Here is a 20,221-nt window from a genome sequence, read left to right as displayed (position 1 = left end):
AACTCACTCTATGCAGGGCTACCCCTGAGGCTGTTTTGGATATTACAACTGGTCCAGAAGGCGGTGGTGCAGGTCTTTACAGGGACCCCTTGGAGACCACATATACAAACGGTGCTTCACCAACTGCCCTGGCTCCAGATTGAGTACCAGATCAGGTTCAAGGTGTTGATACTGACCTTTAAAGCCCTAAACAGTCAGGGACCAGCATATCTTTGGGACCACCCAAAGACCATTACGCTCAGCTGGAAACAACCTCTTGGTGATCCCTGGCCCAAGAAGTGTCCAGCTGTCCACAACCAGGACCAGGGCTTTTTTGGCCCTGGCCTGGTGGAACTCTCAGTCTAATGAGACCAGGGCCCTGTGGGACCTGGCTCAGTTCCGAAGTTTTCTCCTTTTCCTTTCCCTTTCTTTCCCCCTTATGCCTTCTCTCTTTGTTTTCCTTTCCTTGCCTCTTTGCTGGCCAATACTGTACTGTATTATGCTTGTATTCCCTGTTTGTACAGTGAGGTCTCCACATTTTGTACTCCCTGGTACTAACCTTTGCCCATGTTAGTGATGAGTCCCTCCTTTAGATTAATTGAACTGTATATAGGAGGGAATCATTATTTGGGTGTCATTGCTTGGGCATCGTTTTAAATCGGTTAGGTTATATCTCTTTCTATCTGTTTTATGTTTTTATTGTATTGATTAGTTGTAAATTTTATGTTGTTGTTAGCCTCCCTGAGCCCGGCTTGTCTTGGGAAAGGGCGGGGTAGAAATTGAATAAAATAAAATAAATATTTTTTTCTTAGTGCTCCTCCATGGTACATACACATTGGAAGGAAAACTGAATAGTGGTGAGCAGGTGCATGAATCATTGCTTACTTTCTCATTGAGGAGTCCTTGAGGGGCTTCTGAGAAGCTTCCCTTGAACGTAGTTTGAAAACCACTTTTCTGTAAAACAATCATGTGCTATCTCTAGATAGGATATTCTGCTGACCATGCAGGATTAGAATGAAGCGGCCCATTGCTTTTTCTTTTCTTTTTAAAAACTTAATAGCTTGCACTGTTTGTGTAATATTTATCTGTAATATCCCAGGGACGTATTCTCACTGAACCAAACTGTTTCAGCTGGATATGTCAAGTTGTATTGCTGGTGGTGGCACTTTTAATAGGTGGGCTGTGTCCTTTTGCAAGATACTCGGGGTTTAGAGGCCTTACCTGGGGAGTTTCTCCATCCATCGCCTTGCCTTTTCAGCAGGCTGCAGTCCTTTGTCTCATATTGGAATTCATCACTATATTCTAGTGGGTGTCAGGACACCACTTAGGGAAGGGTACACTGGAGCCTTCTCCAGAACTTCAGATGACATGTGATTATTCCTCAGGTCTGCATGAGGAATAGGGCCAGATTTCTAGTGTTGACTTTTCAAAGGCCTAAACCACTTGGACACTCTAACTTTTCCTCTGTGCTTTTTTGCAATTTCTAGAGTGGGCTGCCAGTAGTGGACTCATCTTCTCTATATGCTGGCTGAGAACCAGCATGGTGTACTGCTAGGGTTATCGGTCTAGGATGTGGGAGACCAAAGATCAAATCCCAACTCTGCCACAGAAGCTTGCTGGGTGACCTTGGGCCAGCGGCACTCTCTCAGACTAGCCTACCTCACAGGGTGATAGTTGTGAGTTAAATTGGAGGAAGAGAGACCCATGTTGCAAACTGCTTTGCATCCCCATTGGGGAGAAGAGCAGGGTCTAAATAAATAAATGGGGAGAACCTCTCTGTGTTTTGTTTTCCAAGCAGGCATTTTAGTGACTGAGGACATGTATTATGATTGTTTCACTTAAACATATGTACCAGCATGGCATCAAAAATCCTGGCAGTGTGGCATGTTTTTTTGTTGTTGTTGAAGAAAGAATAAGATGGTTGTATATTGAACCTATTAAAAAGTGTCATCAGGAACCAGAATAAAAGTGTGTCTCGCTTCCTAGATTCATCATGTTCCTTTGAACCAGGCACTGTAGGTCAGACCTCAGATTTGCTTCTGATTTTCTCTTCTGGGGTTTGTTGTTGTTGACTGAAGCATATCCTGAACATCCTACTGCCTGGTGCTGTACAATATTTCTTTTTGGCTGAAACACCTTCTTCCTATCTAACTCCCCCTTCAGGACTTTTTGACCGATCTGGTGATGTCTGAGGTTGATCGCTGTGGGGAGCACGACGTGCTGATCTTCAGGGAGAATACACTTGCCACCAAAGCCATTGAGGAATACCTCAAGCTGGTTGGACAGAAGTATCTGCAAGATGCCCTTGGTATGGCAGCGCTGGCCTCTCTTTCTGGGTGACTTTTTGCAGAAATTAGGAGTGTATCTGCACAATTGGTTCACAGACATTCTGTTAACTCCCATTTGGTTTATCCACTGATACTGGCATTTGTATCTGGTTATCAGCTGTTTCCGGTGTTATTACTCTCATGGGAAGTGACAGTGGGCATTCTCCCAGTGCTGTTCCAATAATGTCAGACTTTACAGGCTGTGTGGGTAAAGCTCAGATGTGATCCTTCCTTCCCTTGGTAGTAACTCCCCTTAGAAACTGAAGACTTTTCATGTTACTGTTACCATAAACAGGTCCAGGCCCTGATGCTGTTGATCCAATAAACCACACCAAGGGGGTGAAAGGGGAAAAAAGTTTATTTCTGTGATCACACAAATAAAGTGCCCCTCCAGCTCAAGGACTGTGAAAGAGAGAAGCACACTGTCACTCACAATCACATACAATATAAAGCAGGGATGTCGAACTCATTTGTTACGAGGGCTGGATATCACATAAATGTCACTTGATCGGATCGGGCCATGTATACCATAAAATTTAATGCCAGATATTGGAGTTACAAACTTTATAGAAGGCATAGGCAAAACCAATTAATGATTTTTTTAACTTTATTTTTTTACTTAAAATACAAACATGCTTAAAACAAAAACACTCTTTCATTTAACAGCCCAGATCAGGACTGGGGCGGCGGGGGGGGGGTTAATTGCCTCAGCTGGCTAGCGGGCCGGATAAAAGCCCTCAAGGGGATGGATCCGGGCCCCAGGCCTTATGTTTGACACTCCTGATATAAAGCAACTCCCCTTCTCCTTCCAGTATACATATTTGGAAATCAAGTTACTAATTGGTTCATCTACTCATTATTATTCAAGCATGCTTACAGCATAATTTGTTATATAATTAAACTCCCACTACAATTGCGTGTTCACCCTTAGAGGAGGATCACTTGCTACCAAGAGGTGTGTTTTGGCACACTGTACTAAGTAACTCCAGGTAACTTTCTACAAGGTCGACCTGAGCTTGTTGTGATTTTCAGTGATGTTTCTGAAACTCCAGATGTTCCTCTCGCACCTCTTTATCTACTGTTTCCCACCAAAGCTGTGAATGCTAGCCACATCTACATCTGACTTCAGCCCGGCCTTTTAGCTATGCATTTTGAGCCTAATGAAACCTTAATCCAATGTGAGGGTTTGGATCTATATTTAGGACCTGGGTCTGTCAGGCCTAAGTATCATTACTGAAACAATATGGGGTAGTGATTGGATCATGGTGGGGAGGCCCTTAATGAAATCCATAAGCCTTACCCCGATACCTATCAATTTTAGCTACTCCCCGTGTTTAAACCTCACCCACAGCTTTGTTTCTACAGGATGATATGTAAATTATCTATTTAATTCTGGTTTTCATTCAGAGTATCCATGCACACAAGCTCTCCCTTGACTTCTTTTACTTTCAACCTGCCCTGATCCAGCTCCCATTTTGCTACCAATCAGTCCTCTAATGTTCTATACATGCTTGAAGCATGGATTCCCCTTGCCATTGGTGAGGTCACAACTTTGGTTCCTCTTCTTCCTGTCACATGCCTATATAAGGGGCAGTTGAGAAATTCCTGCTACATATAGGCACTTCAGAGAAAACGCCCAACAGCTGGGCGCTCTGCTGAAGGGGTTGCCAGCCCAGAGCTGGCAACCTCTGGGAGATGGAGTAACAACAAATGGCATTGTACCAACAGCACAACATCAATTCCAATGCCAAACCAGAATCAACAACACCATGTCTGTTCAATGCCAATTTTGCCCTCTGTTTGGCTCCTGCTGCTCCACCAAGCGGGAGCGGGGAGGCTGAGGGTGGCAGGCCTACTCTGCTCCCAGTTGACTTCCTGCTATTATTGACATCCTAGAAGCAGCAATAAGCAGCAAATGATAAGGGAAGGGACAAGGGAACTATTGCTCAGTGCCAGCCTCTCTCACAAAGGAATGTGCAAGGGAGGATTCTCCACTCTGTCTCCCAAATAGAGCATTATATATCTGATTGTCTTAATTATTGGCCAGAGGAATAAGGTTGTTGCTTCCTTTGTAGAAGTGGCTTTTGGCCAAGCATCAATGGCATGGCTTGCTTTGGTCAGCCTTGTGCTTCAAGCCAATGTGAGGATCATGTAGCACCATCGTATGATACTGTGAAATGATTGCAGCTGTCCAGGAAGACTGAAACACTGCAGCAACATGCTAATAAGACTTTCGTCTGATGTGCCTCTGTCTTGTCTAACTTAAGGTGAATTTATCAAGGCGCTGTATGAGTCGGATGAGAATTGTGAAGTGGATCCTAGCAAAAGTTCACCCAGCGAGCTGTCCGATAACCAGGCCAACCTCAAAATGTGTTGTGAGCTGGCCTTCTGCAAAATCATCAACTCCTATTGGTGAGTGTAGGGGCAGAGTTACGCTTCAAATGGTGGATTGTTTGTTAGGATTGTTTATCTGAAGGTAAAATTGTCCTTCCCCTTTCTGGCTGCACAAATGGAAGGATGGATCCATTGTCATTTCCCCATACAAATGAATGAGCATGTGATCCCAATGGGGGGGGGGAAGTAAAGCACTGCACTTGGGGGACACAATTTAGAAGGTGCCCAATCTCAAGTAAACTCAAAGTGGAAATAACTATACTTGATGCATATCTTGAGATACCACGCAGCATGCATCAGTAAAGCCCAATCAACTGATTCCAGGAAAGAACTAATCTCCAAATAAATTGCAATTATAAGAAAGCACTTTTTAAAGTAACAGCACCCACTTGCCTATCTATTAGCAGAGCTGGATTTAAAAGAGTCCCCCCCCCCAAGCTCTTCATGCAGTCTGCTGAAGACATGGCTACTTCAAAGGTGGTAACACAACTCCCTCCAAACTGTCCGATTTTCAAACCAGCATTACCTGTTTCATCTAGATTCAGTTTCAGGTTCCTTCTTCTTTGCCAGTTGACCATAACATCTAGGCAAATTGATTGTCCATAACAGAGGCAAAAATGTAAAGTGTATGTGTGTGTGAGAGAGAGAGAGTTCAAGAGAAGTAAAAACAAAACAAAAAACCCATTGGTATACTGAATGATTGTGCTGCCGAAGCAAGTGGCATTTCAGCCCAAACCTTTTTTGTTTTTGTTTTTGTGCAGTGTCTTTCCTCGGGAGCTGAAGGAGGTGTTTGCATCATGGAAGCAGCAGTGCCTCAACAGGGGGAAGCAGGATATCAGTGAGCGCCTGATCAGTGCCTCGCTTTTCCTCCGTTTCCTCTGCCCAGCTATCATGTCTCCGAGTCTCTTTAACCTCATGCAGGAGTACCCTGATGACCGTACCTCTCGGACTCTCACCCTAATTGCAAAAGTTATCCAAAACCTGGCAAACTTTACAAGGTAAAATTCCATGAGATCGAACAAAAGTAGTTAAGGGGCATCTGCGTTCTTGGTCGGGGGTAAGATATACTTACACATGAGTGCCGTGGTGGAAGTAGCTACAACACAGAGCTGACTCGCTTCTTCTCCACTGAAAATATTTTGGGATTTGTATGTGCATGCAGAATTAAATGGGAATCCGGTGGCACCTTAAAATCTTAGCAAAATGTATTACAGCATAAGCTTTCATGAGTCAGAGCTCCCTTAATCGGATGCCTGTGTGCATGGCGACCCTACGATCAAAATTGGGTTGTACCAGCTGAAGGACAAACATCGCAGCATTAGTTCATAACTCTGCTAACACTTTTATGGATCAGTAGTCCCTCACAATGGACAATAGGACCCAAGATGGGCCATTCAGATAACAGCAGACTTGATTTTCTTGCTCTGAGGAGGAGGGCATCTTCAGATTGGATGATTCCCATTGCTTGCTCAGGGAGGCAGGAACCAAGATTCTACCGTCAACTAAACTGACTTTTAAAAATCCTCTTATTTACCATGGAACACAGAGAGGAGAGACAAGGGAATTCAATAAGAAGAGTTGGTGGAAGATGGAGGGTCAATGGATCACTTCAGTCAACTTTTTTCCTTCTATTTTCTACTGTTTGTTGTGCCTTTTTTCAAATGTCTCAGCTTAGCAGCGGTTTCTTCTTCTGCAAGTTTCACTGTTTTATCGTTTTTGTTGTGCTTCTGGATCATTTTAGCTCAGAAAGTATAATTTTAGCTCAGAAAGTATTCTGAGCTAAAATTAGCCAGAAACACAAGAAAAACCTTCCTGTCTAATTTAGGTCAGTCCTTGAGCATTTAGAAAGAATGGATCTGATCAGTAAGAGCCAGCACGGGTTTCTCAAGAACAAGTGATGTCAGACTAATCTTATCTTTTTTGAGAAAGTTACTACCTTGCTGGATCAGGGGAATGCTGTAGACATAGTTTATCTTGATTTCAGTAAGGCTTTTGATAAGGTTCCACATAGTATACTAGTTGACAAATTGGGAAAATGTGGTTTAGATCCTATTTCTGTTAGGTGGATCTGTAACTGGTTGACAGATTGCACCCAAAGAGTGCTTCTTAATGGTTCCCCATCCATTTGGAGAGAAATGACTAGTGGAGTTCCTCAGGGATCTGTCCCGGGTCCTGTGTTGTTCAACATCTTTATAAATGAATTGGATGGAGGAATAGAGGGGATGTTTATTAAATTTGCAGATGATACTAAATTGGGAGGGGTAGCAAATACAGTAGAAGACAGCGAAGAAACAGGATGATCTTGAGAGAGGCTGGAGAATTGGGCTAAAACTAATAAAATGCACTTCAACAAAGATAAATGTAAAGTTTTGCATTTAGGTAGGAAAAATCAAATGCATAATTATAGAATGGGGCAGACTTGTCTGAGCAGTAGTGTGTGTGAAAAGGTTCTTGGGGTCTTAGTAGACCAAACACTGAACATGAGTCAGCAGTGTGATGTAGCTAAAAAGGCAAATGCGATCTTGGGCTGTATCAACAGAAGTATAGTGTCCAGATCAAGCAAAGTGATGGTATCACTTTGCTCTGGTTAGACCTCACCTAGAGTACTGTGTTCAGTTTTGCGCACCACAATTTCAGAAAGATGTAGACAAGCTAGAACGTGTCCAGAGGAGGGCAACAAAGATGGTGAGGGGTCTGGAGACCAAGTCCTATGAGGAAAGGTTGAAGGAGCTGGGTATGTTTAGCCTGAAGAGGAGAAGACTGAGAGGGGATATGATAACCATCTTCAAGTACTTGAAGGGGTGTCATATAGAGGATGGTGCCGAGTTGTTTTCTGCTACCCCAGAAGATCGTACCAGAGACAACGAGTTGAAATTAATTCAAAAGAGTTTCCGTCTAGGCATTAGGAAGAATTTTCTAACAGTTAGAGCGGTTCCTCAGTGGAACAGGCTTCCTCGGGAGGTGGTAAGCTCTCCTTCCCTGGAGGTTTTTAAGAAGAGGTTAGATGGCCATCTGTCAGCAATGCTGATTCTATGACCTTAGGCAGATGATGAGAGGCATGTAGTAGGGGTCACTGGGGTTTTTTTTGGGGGGGGGAGGTAGTTGTGTATTTCCTGCATTGTGCAGGGGGTTGGACTTGATGGCCCTGGTGGTCCCTTCCAACTCTACGATTCTATGATTCTAAGCTCAGAAAGTATTGGAACTGAAGAGGAGGAGTTGATTCCTCAGTGGAGACAGGAAGTGAAAGTTTTGGTTCCTGCCTCCCTGAGCAAGCAACGGGAATCACCCATTCTGAAGATTCCCTCCTTACCTCAGAGCAGAAGGAGCCTTCACGTTGAGTAGACCAAGGTTAGCTCACAGGCATCCATTAGGTTTTACAGGACAAAGTAAAAAGACAGCTTTCTGGGACAAAGTTCACAAGGGATTCAATCTTTCCCTGCTCCCAATCACTTGGTCAGGAGACTGATGTAGCCCCAGTTTCAATGGTGTCCCTGAGTGTGTCCCCCATTATTTTGTCCCTTATACGCAAATCCTTATTTTTAATCAAAGGAGTGATTATTCAGGTTCTGCATTTGAAGGTGCTGTTGCATTCTCAGGGGAATGACTGCAGTATGTTGGCTTTTCTCTCCAAATCCACACCTTTTGGTTTTCCTAACTAGGTCCTTTGTAACTAACTAATCTACCCTTGTATTCTGAGGACAGCGCAGTTGCCTCATCATAGCTTTAATGTCCATGAACGTTGGAGGAGGAGGGGCCACAATGCCTGCATGGTAAAAACCAAACCTAAACAGCACCAAATAAAGCAGGTGTTACCCTGCTTGTTGCTAGCATGGTTTGATGTTTGTAGCCCCTAGAGTCAGGGAGTGAAGGGCCAGAATATTTTGAAGCCTGTGTTGTCTGTTGAAAAATTGGGTGTTTTTCTGCCTAGGAAGCAACTTTGTGATGGAATATAATCTTTTGGGGTTTGCAAAGCATTCAGGGAAATATTTTGAGGAGCAAAAAGGGGGAAGAGAAAAATACTCTTCTAGTTTCTTATGCAGAAGTAGGAATATCGATTTGCCACATTTTGTGCATCCTAGCAGATACATCAAGTATTCGTGTGTTTTTTTTAAAAAAAAATTCATTGACTTCAGCAGTGTTAAAGTAGATTAATTCTGTTAGTAAGCAAGTTATTAGCTGGGCTTTTGAATTCTAGTCCTGTTTTTGAGATGCCAGCAATACTAATTGATCAGGACACAAGTGAATAAATGAAATAGCTTGAAGAGGAGTTGAAGATGGTATGGTACAACTAATATCTTTCCCATTCACTCACTTATTTTGCCCCACTATCATCTGTAGTCCAACAGTCTTTTGATACTTATGAAAATCAGCAGTACCTGTTTGACCAGAGATTATAGTGTACATCAGGGTTTGCCTAACATGTATGTACGATTAAGTCACAGATACTCATGCTAATCATACATGTTCCCATGTAGTTTTTATGATCTCTCTATAAATTCAGCATCTGCTCAGGATGAATGTGCAGGATTTCTTTTATCTATTGAAAGTTAATGAAAGTACCTGAAGAAATGGAGGATTTATTCCTATTTTAATTGCAAGCAGACATTAAATTTATCCTTTTAATCTTGCTAGAGTAGTTAACAAGCAATATGAGATTTGCACAATTATCTCACCATCAATATAAAGGATCAATCATGTTATGAAGAAAACAATCACATGTTAAAGTTAGAAAGATTTGTCATAATTTGCAACTATCATTTCCTTATAAAAAGTGTTATACACAAGGCAAATCAGACTTCTGTGGAAGGGCTGCAAAAAGGATATAGGTGAGATTTCTCTCTGTGCATATTGGATTGGGCTCCCAAACATTCTAATGCATTCTGACACAGTTAATTGAAACATGATTTGCTTTAAACCTCATACATTCAGTGAAGCTTAGAAATGCAAAGAAATCTGTTTTTCCTTGCATGTGGTTTTTCAGTACTTATACGGTTAATTAGCATTAGTGTGTATCTTTTAATTTCTTGTGCAATAAGAAGAGTTATTTCTTTTTTTCACTAAAAGATAATTATCACACTGAAGTTTTTGTCTGGTTTGCTGGAAGAGGTTCAAGATGCTCAGAACCCTCTATTGTACTATTCAAGATAAGTTCTCTCTCAGAGATGTTTTTATCTGAAATAGATCCAACAATATATCTTTAGTCATTTAGCTGAAGAAAATAATTTTCACAAAAGTTAATTTGTGAAATTCCTTAATAGGATATGAAATAATTATTTCATTTTACAGCATAAAAATTGATAACACACACAATGGTCAGCAGTTACTGTATCATATAACTCTGAACTTTCTCTAAAAAGTATTGCCTCCAGATGAGATGTAAATAAAGAGCATGCCAAGCAGTCAACAGTAAACTTGGTCTTTTAATAAGCCAAAGTGTGAAACTCATACGTTTCCCATGAAAACTGTGTATCCATCTCCAAGAGTTACCTGCCCAAATTATGACTCTTTCTTCTTTTTCTCCCCTCCTCTAAAGATTTGGAAACAAAGAAGAATATATTACATTTATGAATGAATTTCTGGAACATGAGTGGGGAGGCATGAAACGCTTCCTGGTGGAAATTTCGAATGCGGACACCATCTCCAACACGCCAGGATTTGAAGGATACATAGATCTGGGGAGGGAAATTGCCATCTTGCATTCCCTGTTGTGGGAAGTGGTGTGCCAACTAGATAAGGTAATCCAGGCTGGAGGGCAGAGAGGGGTGGCTAGATCGGTGATTGTCTCCTGGCAACAGTAAACTTTGGTGTGGAATATGCAGGGAGTGTCAGCAAACTGCTTAATGGAATGTTTCTAAAGTTAGCACTTTTTAAAAATCGGGTACTTGACTGTCAGGTCAGCCTTCATTTTCTGCATAACTGTCGATTTAGGCCTCCTTTTCTGAGGTGTCCAACAGGATGAACAAGGAGATATGGGCGAAGTGCGTTAATTTCCTTCGTTCAGCCTCTGCATATGCTTAAAAAAATACTCTGCAAAAATTCTTATTGAATAGCCTGAGGTGTTCTCCTTTCGGCCTTACATCTGAAGTTTTAAACACACGTTTGGTCTCTGTTTTGGTTTGGGCTTCTTTTCGCCTGTACACTGTTGATTTGAGAAACTGTGTCCTTAGATAGTTCCCCACACTATCATTAAAACTGATCAGGGGAAGGAGAACAGGAGAGGGAGGTTGAAGGGTGGGGAAGAGAATGTACAGTCCATACTTAAGAGACTGGAAAATGTTAAGTCTGTACCAGGCTAAAGGTACACATGAAGCAACGACGCTGTTGACATGTTGATGTGGCTGTGTTGCTTTCAGAGGCTAATTCACATAACAATCCCAAGTTTTTAAGTACTATGTTGCTGTCCGTAATTCTCTATGATTATATCAGTCTGACAGGAACGGATTGTTGGGTAGTTGGTTGGGTGGTGATGGAAATGGGGTTTATTATTCTGTGTTTGCAAATGTACTTTGATTTCCTGTCTGCACACTGTGTAAGTAATTCTGTGCAGGAACATAACTTTGTATATTTTGGTTTGATTTGATTGTGGATTTCCCAGACCTTTTCGCACATGCACCCACACGCACACAAATGAAACTCCAGTCAATTTTTTGTTAGAAAGGTTGGCTGCCGTTCTTTGTTTGAAAGGTTGGCTGACTGTCTTTTTTTGTTAGAAAGGACAGTCGAATGGCTGCATGCATTGACATATCCTAGTCCCCCATTGATTGATCTTCATGGGGCTGGTTAAAAACAGAAGAGTGATCTTGGTTGAGGATGAAAAAGTGGCCTGCAAGAGAGCTACATTGAAAACCAAAATGGCCCTTGACTTAAAATGAGAGTTTGGTAGGATACCATGACAAGTTCATGTGCTTCCTTCCCAAAAGAGTGATGAATATAGACTGACATGAAGGCAGATAAAAGTTTTTTTGTTTTTTTTAAAGCTTTTGCTTTGTGGCTTCACTGTAAGCAAAGAAACAAGGCTCTGTATAGCTGGGGATCACTTGAGATTGAAGGAAGTACTAAAGTGTGTCACTTATCGTTTTAAATTCTCTTTTAAGGGTAGGAATGGCTTTAGTTGTGGTTACCTGTTCTTCTTCTGATCTAAGGAGGCTGATTATGGGAAGAGTTTTGGAAAGAAGTCTTCTTCTATAAATAATTAATTCTAAGCCAAGATAGAAGAAAACCTCCACAATGTCTTGGGCCGATATGGTCTTGGAGATGGGCTCTCTGGTATAACTGATCTTTCTGTCTCCCTTTGGTCCAAAAGTCAAGCAATAGTGGCTTTTAAGGTGTGACAGAGATAGATAGATGGATAGATAGAGGAGGGAGAGAGGGTGAGAGAATGAATATCAATGATAGCTGGAAAAGCTGAGGGGAGGGAGAGAGAGAGAAAGAATGAATGTCAATGATACCTGGAAACGCTGAGGGGGAAAGAAGAAAATTAATCAGATGTAATCAAATTACTAATCAGAAGCAGGTAGGTTCTTTCATTATAACATTGGTAATGGGGGAAATGCTAAATTATAAAAGCTTGTTGACATAGCCGCACACAAAGGCACGCACACACAGAGCACTTCCTGTGCTTTCTTTCAGTCCCCTCACAAATCCCATGAATGCCAATCTCCCTGTGTGTCAGCATGCATTTCCCTGACTACAAGACTGTTTTAGTTGGGGTGGGGGAGGAGTTTCCTTACAGGCAGATGACTGTGTAGTTCTCTGAATATATTTTTTTTGTTGTTGGCTAGCTGTTATATAGTTTTTTTGTTATTTCCCCCCTTGATCCTACCACCCAACCCTTGAATGTGGTTTGCTTTGCATGACAGTTTTGCATTGGAATGGCCTCAGTTTGTTGAATTTTGTTTGTTTTGTTTTTTTGTTGAGCATGACGTTTTTATTTTGGGGGGTCACGTTTTAATTTCTATTTCCTTTTCTTTCCTCAATGTCTGCTGCACCCTGTTTCGTCTTCTCCATCTGCCCGGTCGTCATGGTTCTGCTGCTCCATCACAATGCATTGTGATCATGCCACACCCACACACACAAATGCCCCACCACCTTCTTTTCCTTCCAACCTCCACTGTTCCACCCGTGTTCATCATTGTTTTATTAAAAAAAAAAAACTTTCACAATCAAACCCCCAAACAACCTGAAATGGTGGATGGCACGGTGCTTATTTTCGAATCAGGGTGAAAATTCCTTCCTACAGGCAACAGTTGAAAAACTTGGGCCTCTACCACGGATTCTTTCGGACATCGCAAAAGCTGTATCAAACCCTATTCCAACACAACAGCAGTTGAGGCGGTTAACAGAGCATAGTTCAAGCCCAAATGTGAGCCTGTCTTCGGGGCTTCAGAAGATATTCGAGGACCCCACTGACAGGTACGTAGTGCTGGTTGTTGCAGTGGCTACCTGGTACCATACACATCCGAAATGAAGACTGCTAGAGTCCACAATAGCAGGGTTGACTGTCCTCCTATATGAGACCTTTAGGGGTTGAGAAGCCATCGACTTCATTGGGGACTTCTGAGTGGGCTGCAACTCTGGAGTGTGGTCAGGCTCCTGCCTGGTGCTCTGAATGCTGGCTGATGGGCACTTGTGCTCTTCTATTCCTCCCCCTTCCTGCCACAACAGCATGCACCCCACACCTCCCACGCATGAGGAAGCTTTTGGTAGTGTGGGTACCAGTTCCAGAGGAGCTCGCTAGGAAACAGCAGCAGGAAGGGAGCCAGCAAAAGAAGCAGGTTGTTTTCTGGATCAATGGGAGTGGAGCTGGGGAAAGCTCTGATTTCCCCAGGGAGAACTGATAGGAACTGCCAGGAGAATGATCAGGATTCCCATTAATGCTTTCTCCAACAGAGAGGAAGAGGCTTTTCAGTGATGGGGAGGCATCTTTGATGTCCACCCTTCCCAAATACATAGATAGGGGCTCCATCATCCTCTTTCCAGGGAGTGGAAAGGCAGCTTTCGCTGAGTCTTAGCGGGATTCCTTGGGAGGAATGCAAAGGATCATAGCCAAGACTGAGGAATAGTCTCTCCACAACCTGGAAGAGAATGTCTCTGAGCTGGCAAAAGCCTGCCATGTCCTCTCCTTTCCCTGGCTCAGCAATTCTCTTCTTCCCTGTTCACAATTCTGCAAAACACAGCAGTGATTCTAAATGTTTCAGGGCAGGGTGGTGGTGGTGAGAGAGACAGCAAGAGATCAGGTGTGTGTGCCAAGGAGGATGTGTGCCAGTATTCAGCCGAAAGGAGCTTGTAAATGAATCAGGCTTAATTCAGAGTAAACTTGTTAATACTCAGTGACTTACTTCTGAGTAATTATGCACTGGATCTAGGCCACAGAGAGTGGCATTCCAGAGAGAGCAAGTTATGTGTTTGGATGCCACCTCACCAAGCAAGTCCTCCATCAGGGGATGTGGGAGGAGAGAAGGCAGGGCCATTTTTTCCTCCCACTCCGCCCCTTTGAATATGTTTATACTGAGTTAAACCATTGGGTCCCACTAGCCCAGTCTTGTCTATTCTGACTTTCAAAGGCTCTCTTAAGGTCTATTACTAGAATCTTTCCCAGTCCTGCTATCTGAGATATGATAGGAGTTGAAACTGAGACCATCAGCATGCAAAACGCGTGCTCTGCCACCAAGCTCCAGTTTCCCCCCTAAAAGTCAAGAGTTATTGTACACATCACACAAAACCATTCTATTTTTTTTTATTAAGACTCCAAGTTATGAGCATAACACCTTAAAGGCTCCATGAAGCAAGACCCTTGATGACAGAGTAAAATGATCTACTCTTCATCAAGGAGTTCCACAATTTCGGTGCTTCTACCAAAAAAAGGCCCTGTCTCGTGTACCCATTCTCTTTACCTTGGTTGGCCAGGGGAACACAATTTGGTAGCTAAAGTGATGGAACTGTGTATGTAACACTGCAAGGACAGTCACAGTTTTGAATCATCTTCCACAGGAAAAAAAACACCCTCCTGAATTTAGGAAAATAGGACAGGCCTATCTTAAAGCTAGTTTATGATGTGCTAGTTCATTAGAAGTGTAGATATTTTGTTGTTGTTTTAATATGGGGTAGTCTTCAAAGATATAACACGCCACCTAATCTGTAGTGGGAGAGTCCAGAATTCATCCACTGTATCTGAACTCTTAGTTCTGTGTATAATATAGTTGCCATTATTGTGTAATATTTTTATGCAGCACTATCTTGTGGGACTAAGAGAGTCTTAAAGTAGTGGCCTCTAGGTAACTGTGTGACCCAGCAGAGGGCCTTGGAATCTGAAACAGTTTTCAGTATAATTCTGAGATAAATGGAATTGGAAATGCACTTTGTAGCTGGAAGGAGGGATCATTTGAGAAAGGAAAGCTTTGTAAAAAAGTCTGAGTTTTATTGGTTCTTTCACAGATAAACTGTCAACTAGGTAGTGGCAGGCATTAGAGGCTGTGGTGGCATAATCCAGCCAAAATCCATTTACAAGTCCTATTGTTTTACTAACATACCTTGTACACATTTCTTTTACTCTTTGCTCCTACTCCCTGGAAATCTGTGAAACACTAATTTTTAGCTGTGGCTGGATCATACCACAAGAATTTAAGTGATACGGTTTATTGAACTGAATTTTAGAACAAATTGAGATGATTAACTGCAATATTATAGGAAAGGAGTTTCTAGACTCCCCCCCCCCCAGCATTTAAAAATTAATACCTTTTTCCTTTCCACTCCTCAGTGAGAGCAAAGTGACATCAGCCCAGGAAAGTGAATATTCGCTGAAAGGCCAGCTGCTCTGGATCCAGCATTCAGCATCAAGGAGTGCTACATCATCAGATCAAGGGGATGACCCAGTCATGCCGAATGCCAGGAGTATATCTCTGATGGATCTACAGGATTCTAATGTCCCGCAGGGCTTTCCTGCATGCATGATTCATGACAGTACCCTAAGTTCGTCTGGGAGTCATCTGTCAGTCGGGGAGGCAGCAGGCATGAAAGTCTTCTACGGCATGCCCCAGAGTGCCCCCCAAAGTCGAAGGCCCCTGAAGTCACCAGTGAGTCAGCCAGGCAATCTCCAACCCCTGTCCTTCCAAAATCCTGTGTACCACCTTAGCAATCCTTCCATGCCCCTTCCCACCCTCCCCCAGCCAGTGCCCCAGCCCACTCCTCCCCAGCCAATGTCAACCCCCACTCCCTCCCACCCAAAGTCTACAATGTCAGTGGACTCAAGCCTGGAAAACATCAGCATGACCAGCTCCCGAAGCCAACATAGTGATGACTTAAAAATGAGCAGCCCTGGCAATGGCAGTATGGAAGACGTCACTAGAAGGAGTGTGAAAAGTGAAGATTTTTCCTGGCGGGGTGCGCTGGCAGACAAACGCATCCCTGTCGCTTTGCCACGGCAGAGTAGTACTGGGCAGGTGCCAGCCCACAAAGTAGACCAAGCGGGGCTGGGCGCAAGGGCAAAGGCTCTTCCCCACAGCGCCTCTGTCAGAAGCACGGGAAGCATTTCTGCGGCATCCGCTGCAATGACCACAGAGCCTCTCCAAAACGGGAATCGGTCACAGCAGCTGTCTTCCTCTTCCCGAGAAAGCCCGGTTCCAAAAGTGCGGGCTATCCAGCGGCAGCAGACGCAGCAGGTAGGACAGTCACTGTGCATGTACCGTGAAATTTAAGGCCAGATGTCCTTTTTGTTTTTTACAGTGGATGCGACGCCATGTCCCATAAGGGGCAAGGTTATCAGGAGTTGGTTCTTGTACGTTATCCGGGCTGTGTAACCGTGGTCTTGGAATTTTCTTTCCTGACGTTTCGCCAGCAACTGTGGCAGGCATCTTCAGAGTAGTAACACTGAAGGACAGTGTCTCTGTCCTTATTATCAGGAGTGTTTGACACTTCCGGGCAGGAAGAAGATAGCCTGTAGGCCTGGCCTGCTGTTCTCCCTAATTCTGCTGTCCTATATGATCCCTAGCTCCTTTTACTAGAGGCCAAACCACTTCTAGGCACTGTGGAAGGGGGAGGAGGGGGTCCTCCAAATATTAGATTAGTCCTGTCTTATTCTTTGGGCTTGACTTGTGGTGTAATTGCTTAAAAATGGCTGCCACTGGCATAGGAACAGCAGGTGTAACTTGACATTTGCATTTGAATCCATGACCACCAGTTTGTCTTGCTTACAAATCTGTCCTCTTTTTAAAAATAAAGGCTATACATGAGAAAATGTAGCACACATTATGGGGGGGTCTACTATGCTTTTAAAAGCTGGATAAAGCTAGCAATCACCCATCAATCAAAAAATCCTCTCAAAATGACACCTTTTCCAACAAACCACAGTTGGGAAGAGAACTCCAGTGTAGCACAGTGGCTACAGTTATGGTCTGGAAGAATCCAGTCCATACTGTTCCTCTGCCATGAGCTCAGTAGGTAGCCTTAAACAAGTTACTCTCTCTGGGTCCAACATCTGCAGTATGGGGGTGGATAATTAAGGGCTTCGTTTACAGGATTGTTGTAATGGTTCCTGCAGATTATTCTTATAAAGCATTTGACTGCTTTAAGAACTCATTGTCATGCATTGTAAATGGAGTCAGCCATACATGTTTTCTAGCATCCTTGCTGATGCTAGAAGAATTGATTCCAAACTGCTAAGAATGCTGGTATATGCTGCCCATTTACCATGGGGCTTCTGTCTCATTTATTAGTTAAGTTGTTCAGATTGATTTTGTCGAGGGACCTGAACGTTTTACCTGATAGAGAATAGAGATCCATAGACCAGTGTAATACGGATTTGCCCTTTGGAAGTCCAGCAATTGTTCTTTTGGCGTGTGCCCCCCTCCCTCCGGGGACAGTTACGCATGTCGTGTTTACAGTTTTTGCTGGTATAAAGGCTCGCCTTATAGAACATCCTCCTGAGGTATGTTTTTTTCCCTTAGGGGTGTGTTACTGGAAATGGCTGCAAAACAAACACGTACTCACTCAAAGGCAGTAGAGACAGGATAGAAATACACAGCCAGGTTTTGTTTTTGTTTTTTTGTGTTTTTTTTTTTAGCAGGGGGGGGAGTCTTTCTAAGTAGTAGTTTCCTGCTATCACTGACAGTGTAAGGTTGTCAGCTCTGAGCTGGGAAATTCCTGGTGATTTGGGGGTGAGTCTGGAGGAGGAGAGGAAGCCCAGCAGGGATGTAATGCCATAGTTTGCACTCCAAAGCTGTCATTTTCTGCAGGTAGTTTAAGGAGAGTAGCCATGTTGACCTGCAGTAGAAAAGTTAGATTCAAGTCCAGTAGTAGCCTTGGAGACTAACACGTTTTTCAGCACATAAGCTTTTGAGAGTCAAAGGCTCCCTTCATCAGATGCAGAGAGGGAGCGTTGACTCTCAAACGTTTATGCCCTGAAAAATGTATTGGTCTCTAAGGCTACTACTGGACTCAAATTCAGATTTTCTCCAGAACTAATCCCTGTAGTCTGGAGATCAGTTGTAATTCTGGGAGATCTCTAGGCCCTCACCTGGAGGACAGAAACCCTACTGACAGGACTAGCTTTTATGATGAAAGCACATTAAAAAGAGCCTCACTTTTCTTCAGGATAACAGGTTGGCAAACCCCCGGCGTGGTTGTATTTTTGCAGTTTCCCTGTGGGTAATAAATTCCTTTGGGATAGCTGCATTAATCTGTTGCAGCGAAAATAAAAAGGTGTTTTGTGTAATCTTAAAGACTTAACAGTTTTATTGTGGCATAAGATTTCATGGACTAAGTCCCCACTAGCTATGAAAGTTTGTCTGATAACTGTTTAAATTGTCACAAGACTCCTTTTTGCTTTTTCTCGTGCTTTGGGCTGAGTGTGTGATGCTTACATCAAAATGGTGGTGGTGAACCATGAAGTGTTCTGAATTGTGCTTTTTTTTCTCCTCTCCTTTTTTGAAGTCCCTGAAGCAACCGTCAGCACCATTGGCCTGGCTGAGCAGCACCTGCAGATAACTTACAAATTGCCCACTTGGATTTCCATTCCATTTTTTTTAACTCAACAGATTCCTTAGGTAGCTTTTCTACTTCCAGCCTTTTGGTCCATTTGGAGCTTGTTCCAGGCCCTGTAAAAAGCCATCAGGCGTCTGAGGTCTTTTTGTCTTTGAAGGAAGGGGGCATTTCAGCAAATGCCACAGCATATTTTTAATTGCAAATTATGCCGGGAATTTCCCCCCAAAAAAATATTGCCCTTTTTTTCCTTCTGCAATTGGTCTGTGGGTGTGGATGGTTGTGGAATTCCCAGTTTTTTATTAATTGCTATTTGTTTCCGAGAACAGAGGAGAGCTCTTTACTGAGTTTGAAGAGGTCAACTTGTGTTCTGCATATCTATTGTGTGTGTAGGAGAGGAACCAATTGAAACTCCAGTGGCAGCCATACCGTTATTATCAGGCAACCTGAAAGACACAGATAATGAACTACTTCCAAGTTTTATACCACTCTTCCTTAGCTGTCCTTTTTTTAAAAGAGAGAGAAGACAAGGAAAACAAGAGGAGGAAAAGGTTTTAAAACATTGGTAGTAAAGACTGCGGTGGAAGGGCAGTCCTGAGGATGATTCTGGAATTTCTTTACAGAGTAACTCAGTTTGTGCCCAGTACAAAAAGATCTTGGGTTGTGCCAAAGCATACCAATTTTTTTTTAAAAAAAGCAATGGCTGGTTTCCCTCTGAAAACAGCTGCTTTTAGGATCTCTCTCTGGCATTAGTCAGAAGTTACTGGCCCCTTGTAACGGGTGGTCCCTCTATTAGCAAACTCTTGGTGGCCCCAGGAAGAGGAACAAACTTTTTCAGTAGTCTTTCTCCCCGACCCCATTTTTCTTGTTGTTCTTACCTGCATTACTTGCTACAACTTAGTGTACACTTAGTAGTTGTGCAAAAAGGACTAAGTACAGTTTGTGGGCCTAATGTGCCAGCCAAAGCAGAGTAACAACCCTTCAAAGTCCATGGAAAAGCCATCTGTTTAGAAGGGTATAACTTAGGGTTGCCAACTGCCATGTAGTAGCAGATCTCCTGCTAATTCAACTGATCTTCAGCCGATAGAGATCAGATCACCTGGAGAAAAATGGCCGCTTTGGCCATTGAACTCTATGACATTGAAGTCCCTCCCCTCCCCAAACCCTTCCTTCTTCAGGCTCCGCCCCCAAACTCTCCCGCAGGTTGAGAAGAGGGACCTGGCAACCCTAGTATAACTGTAGTTTGGATGCCCCTCTAAAATTATTAAATGACTATGGGACAGACTGCATGAGATGCTTGACCTCCGTGACTAGAACACTAGACAGGTAATTTGACCCTAACAAGCAGCTGGGGGGTGGGGGCTAATCTGGATTGGGAGAGAGAAATTGACTTCTATTTGGCACCCCTTAAAAACTGGCATACTGGGCAACTGCCTAATTGGCCCTGTTCACATTCAACTCCTCAACTTGAATTACAAATGTAACACGGCAGGAAGTCATATACTGGCCAGTGCTCATTCTGGCACTTCCATGTGTGCATCGGACAA

General features: G+C 43.2%; 1 protein-coding gene across 7 annotated transcripts in view; it reads left to right on the top strand.

Moving 5' to 3' along the window:
• Positions 1-20,221, top strand: part of RASAL2 (RAS protein activator like 2) — a 162,951-nt gene that overhangs the window by 132,692 nt on the left and 10,038 nt on the right. For 5 of the 7 annotated variants that reach the window (XM_056844394.1, XM_056844393.1, XM_056844397.1 and 2 more), the window contains 6 exons: positions 2,143-2,287; positions 4,574-4,718; positions 5,462-5,698; positions 10,234-10,435; positions 12,919-13,112; positions 15,457-16,357. In XM_056844394.1, the coding sequence (XP_056700372.1) occupies positions 2,143-2,287; positions 4,574-4,718; positions 5,462-5,698; positions 10,234-10,435; positions 12,919-13,112; positions 15,457-16,357 (1,824 nt within the window). The remainder of the gene's footprint in view (positions 1-2,142; positions 2,288-4,573; positions 4,719-5,461; positions 5,699-10,233; positions 10,436-12,918; positions 13,113-15,456; positions 16,358-20,221) is intronic. The other 2 variants (XM_056844400.1, XM_056844395.1) reach the window with 1 other exon arrangement.

Source organism: Euleptes europaea, chromosome 2 (assembly GCF_029931775.1).
Source record: "Euleptes europaea isolate rEulEur1 chromosome 2, rEulEur1.hap1, whole genome shotgun sequence".
In the NCBI taxonomy this organism is placed as follows: Eukaryota; Metazoa; Chordata; class Lepidosauria; order Squamata; family Sphaerodactylidae; genus Euleptes; species Euleptes europaea.
Note: the sequence above shows the minus strand (reverse complement) of the source record. Positions and strands in the feature narration are given on the sequence as shown.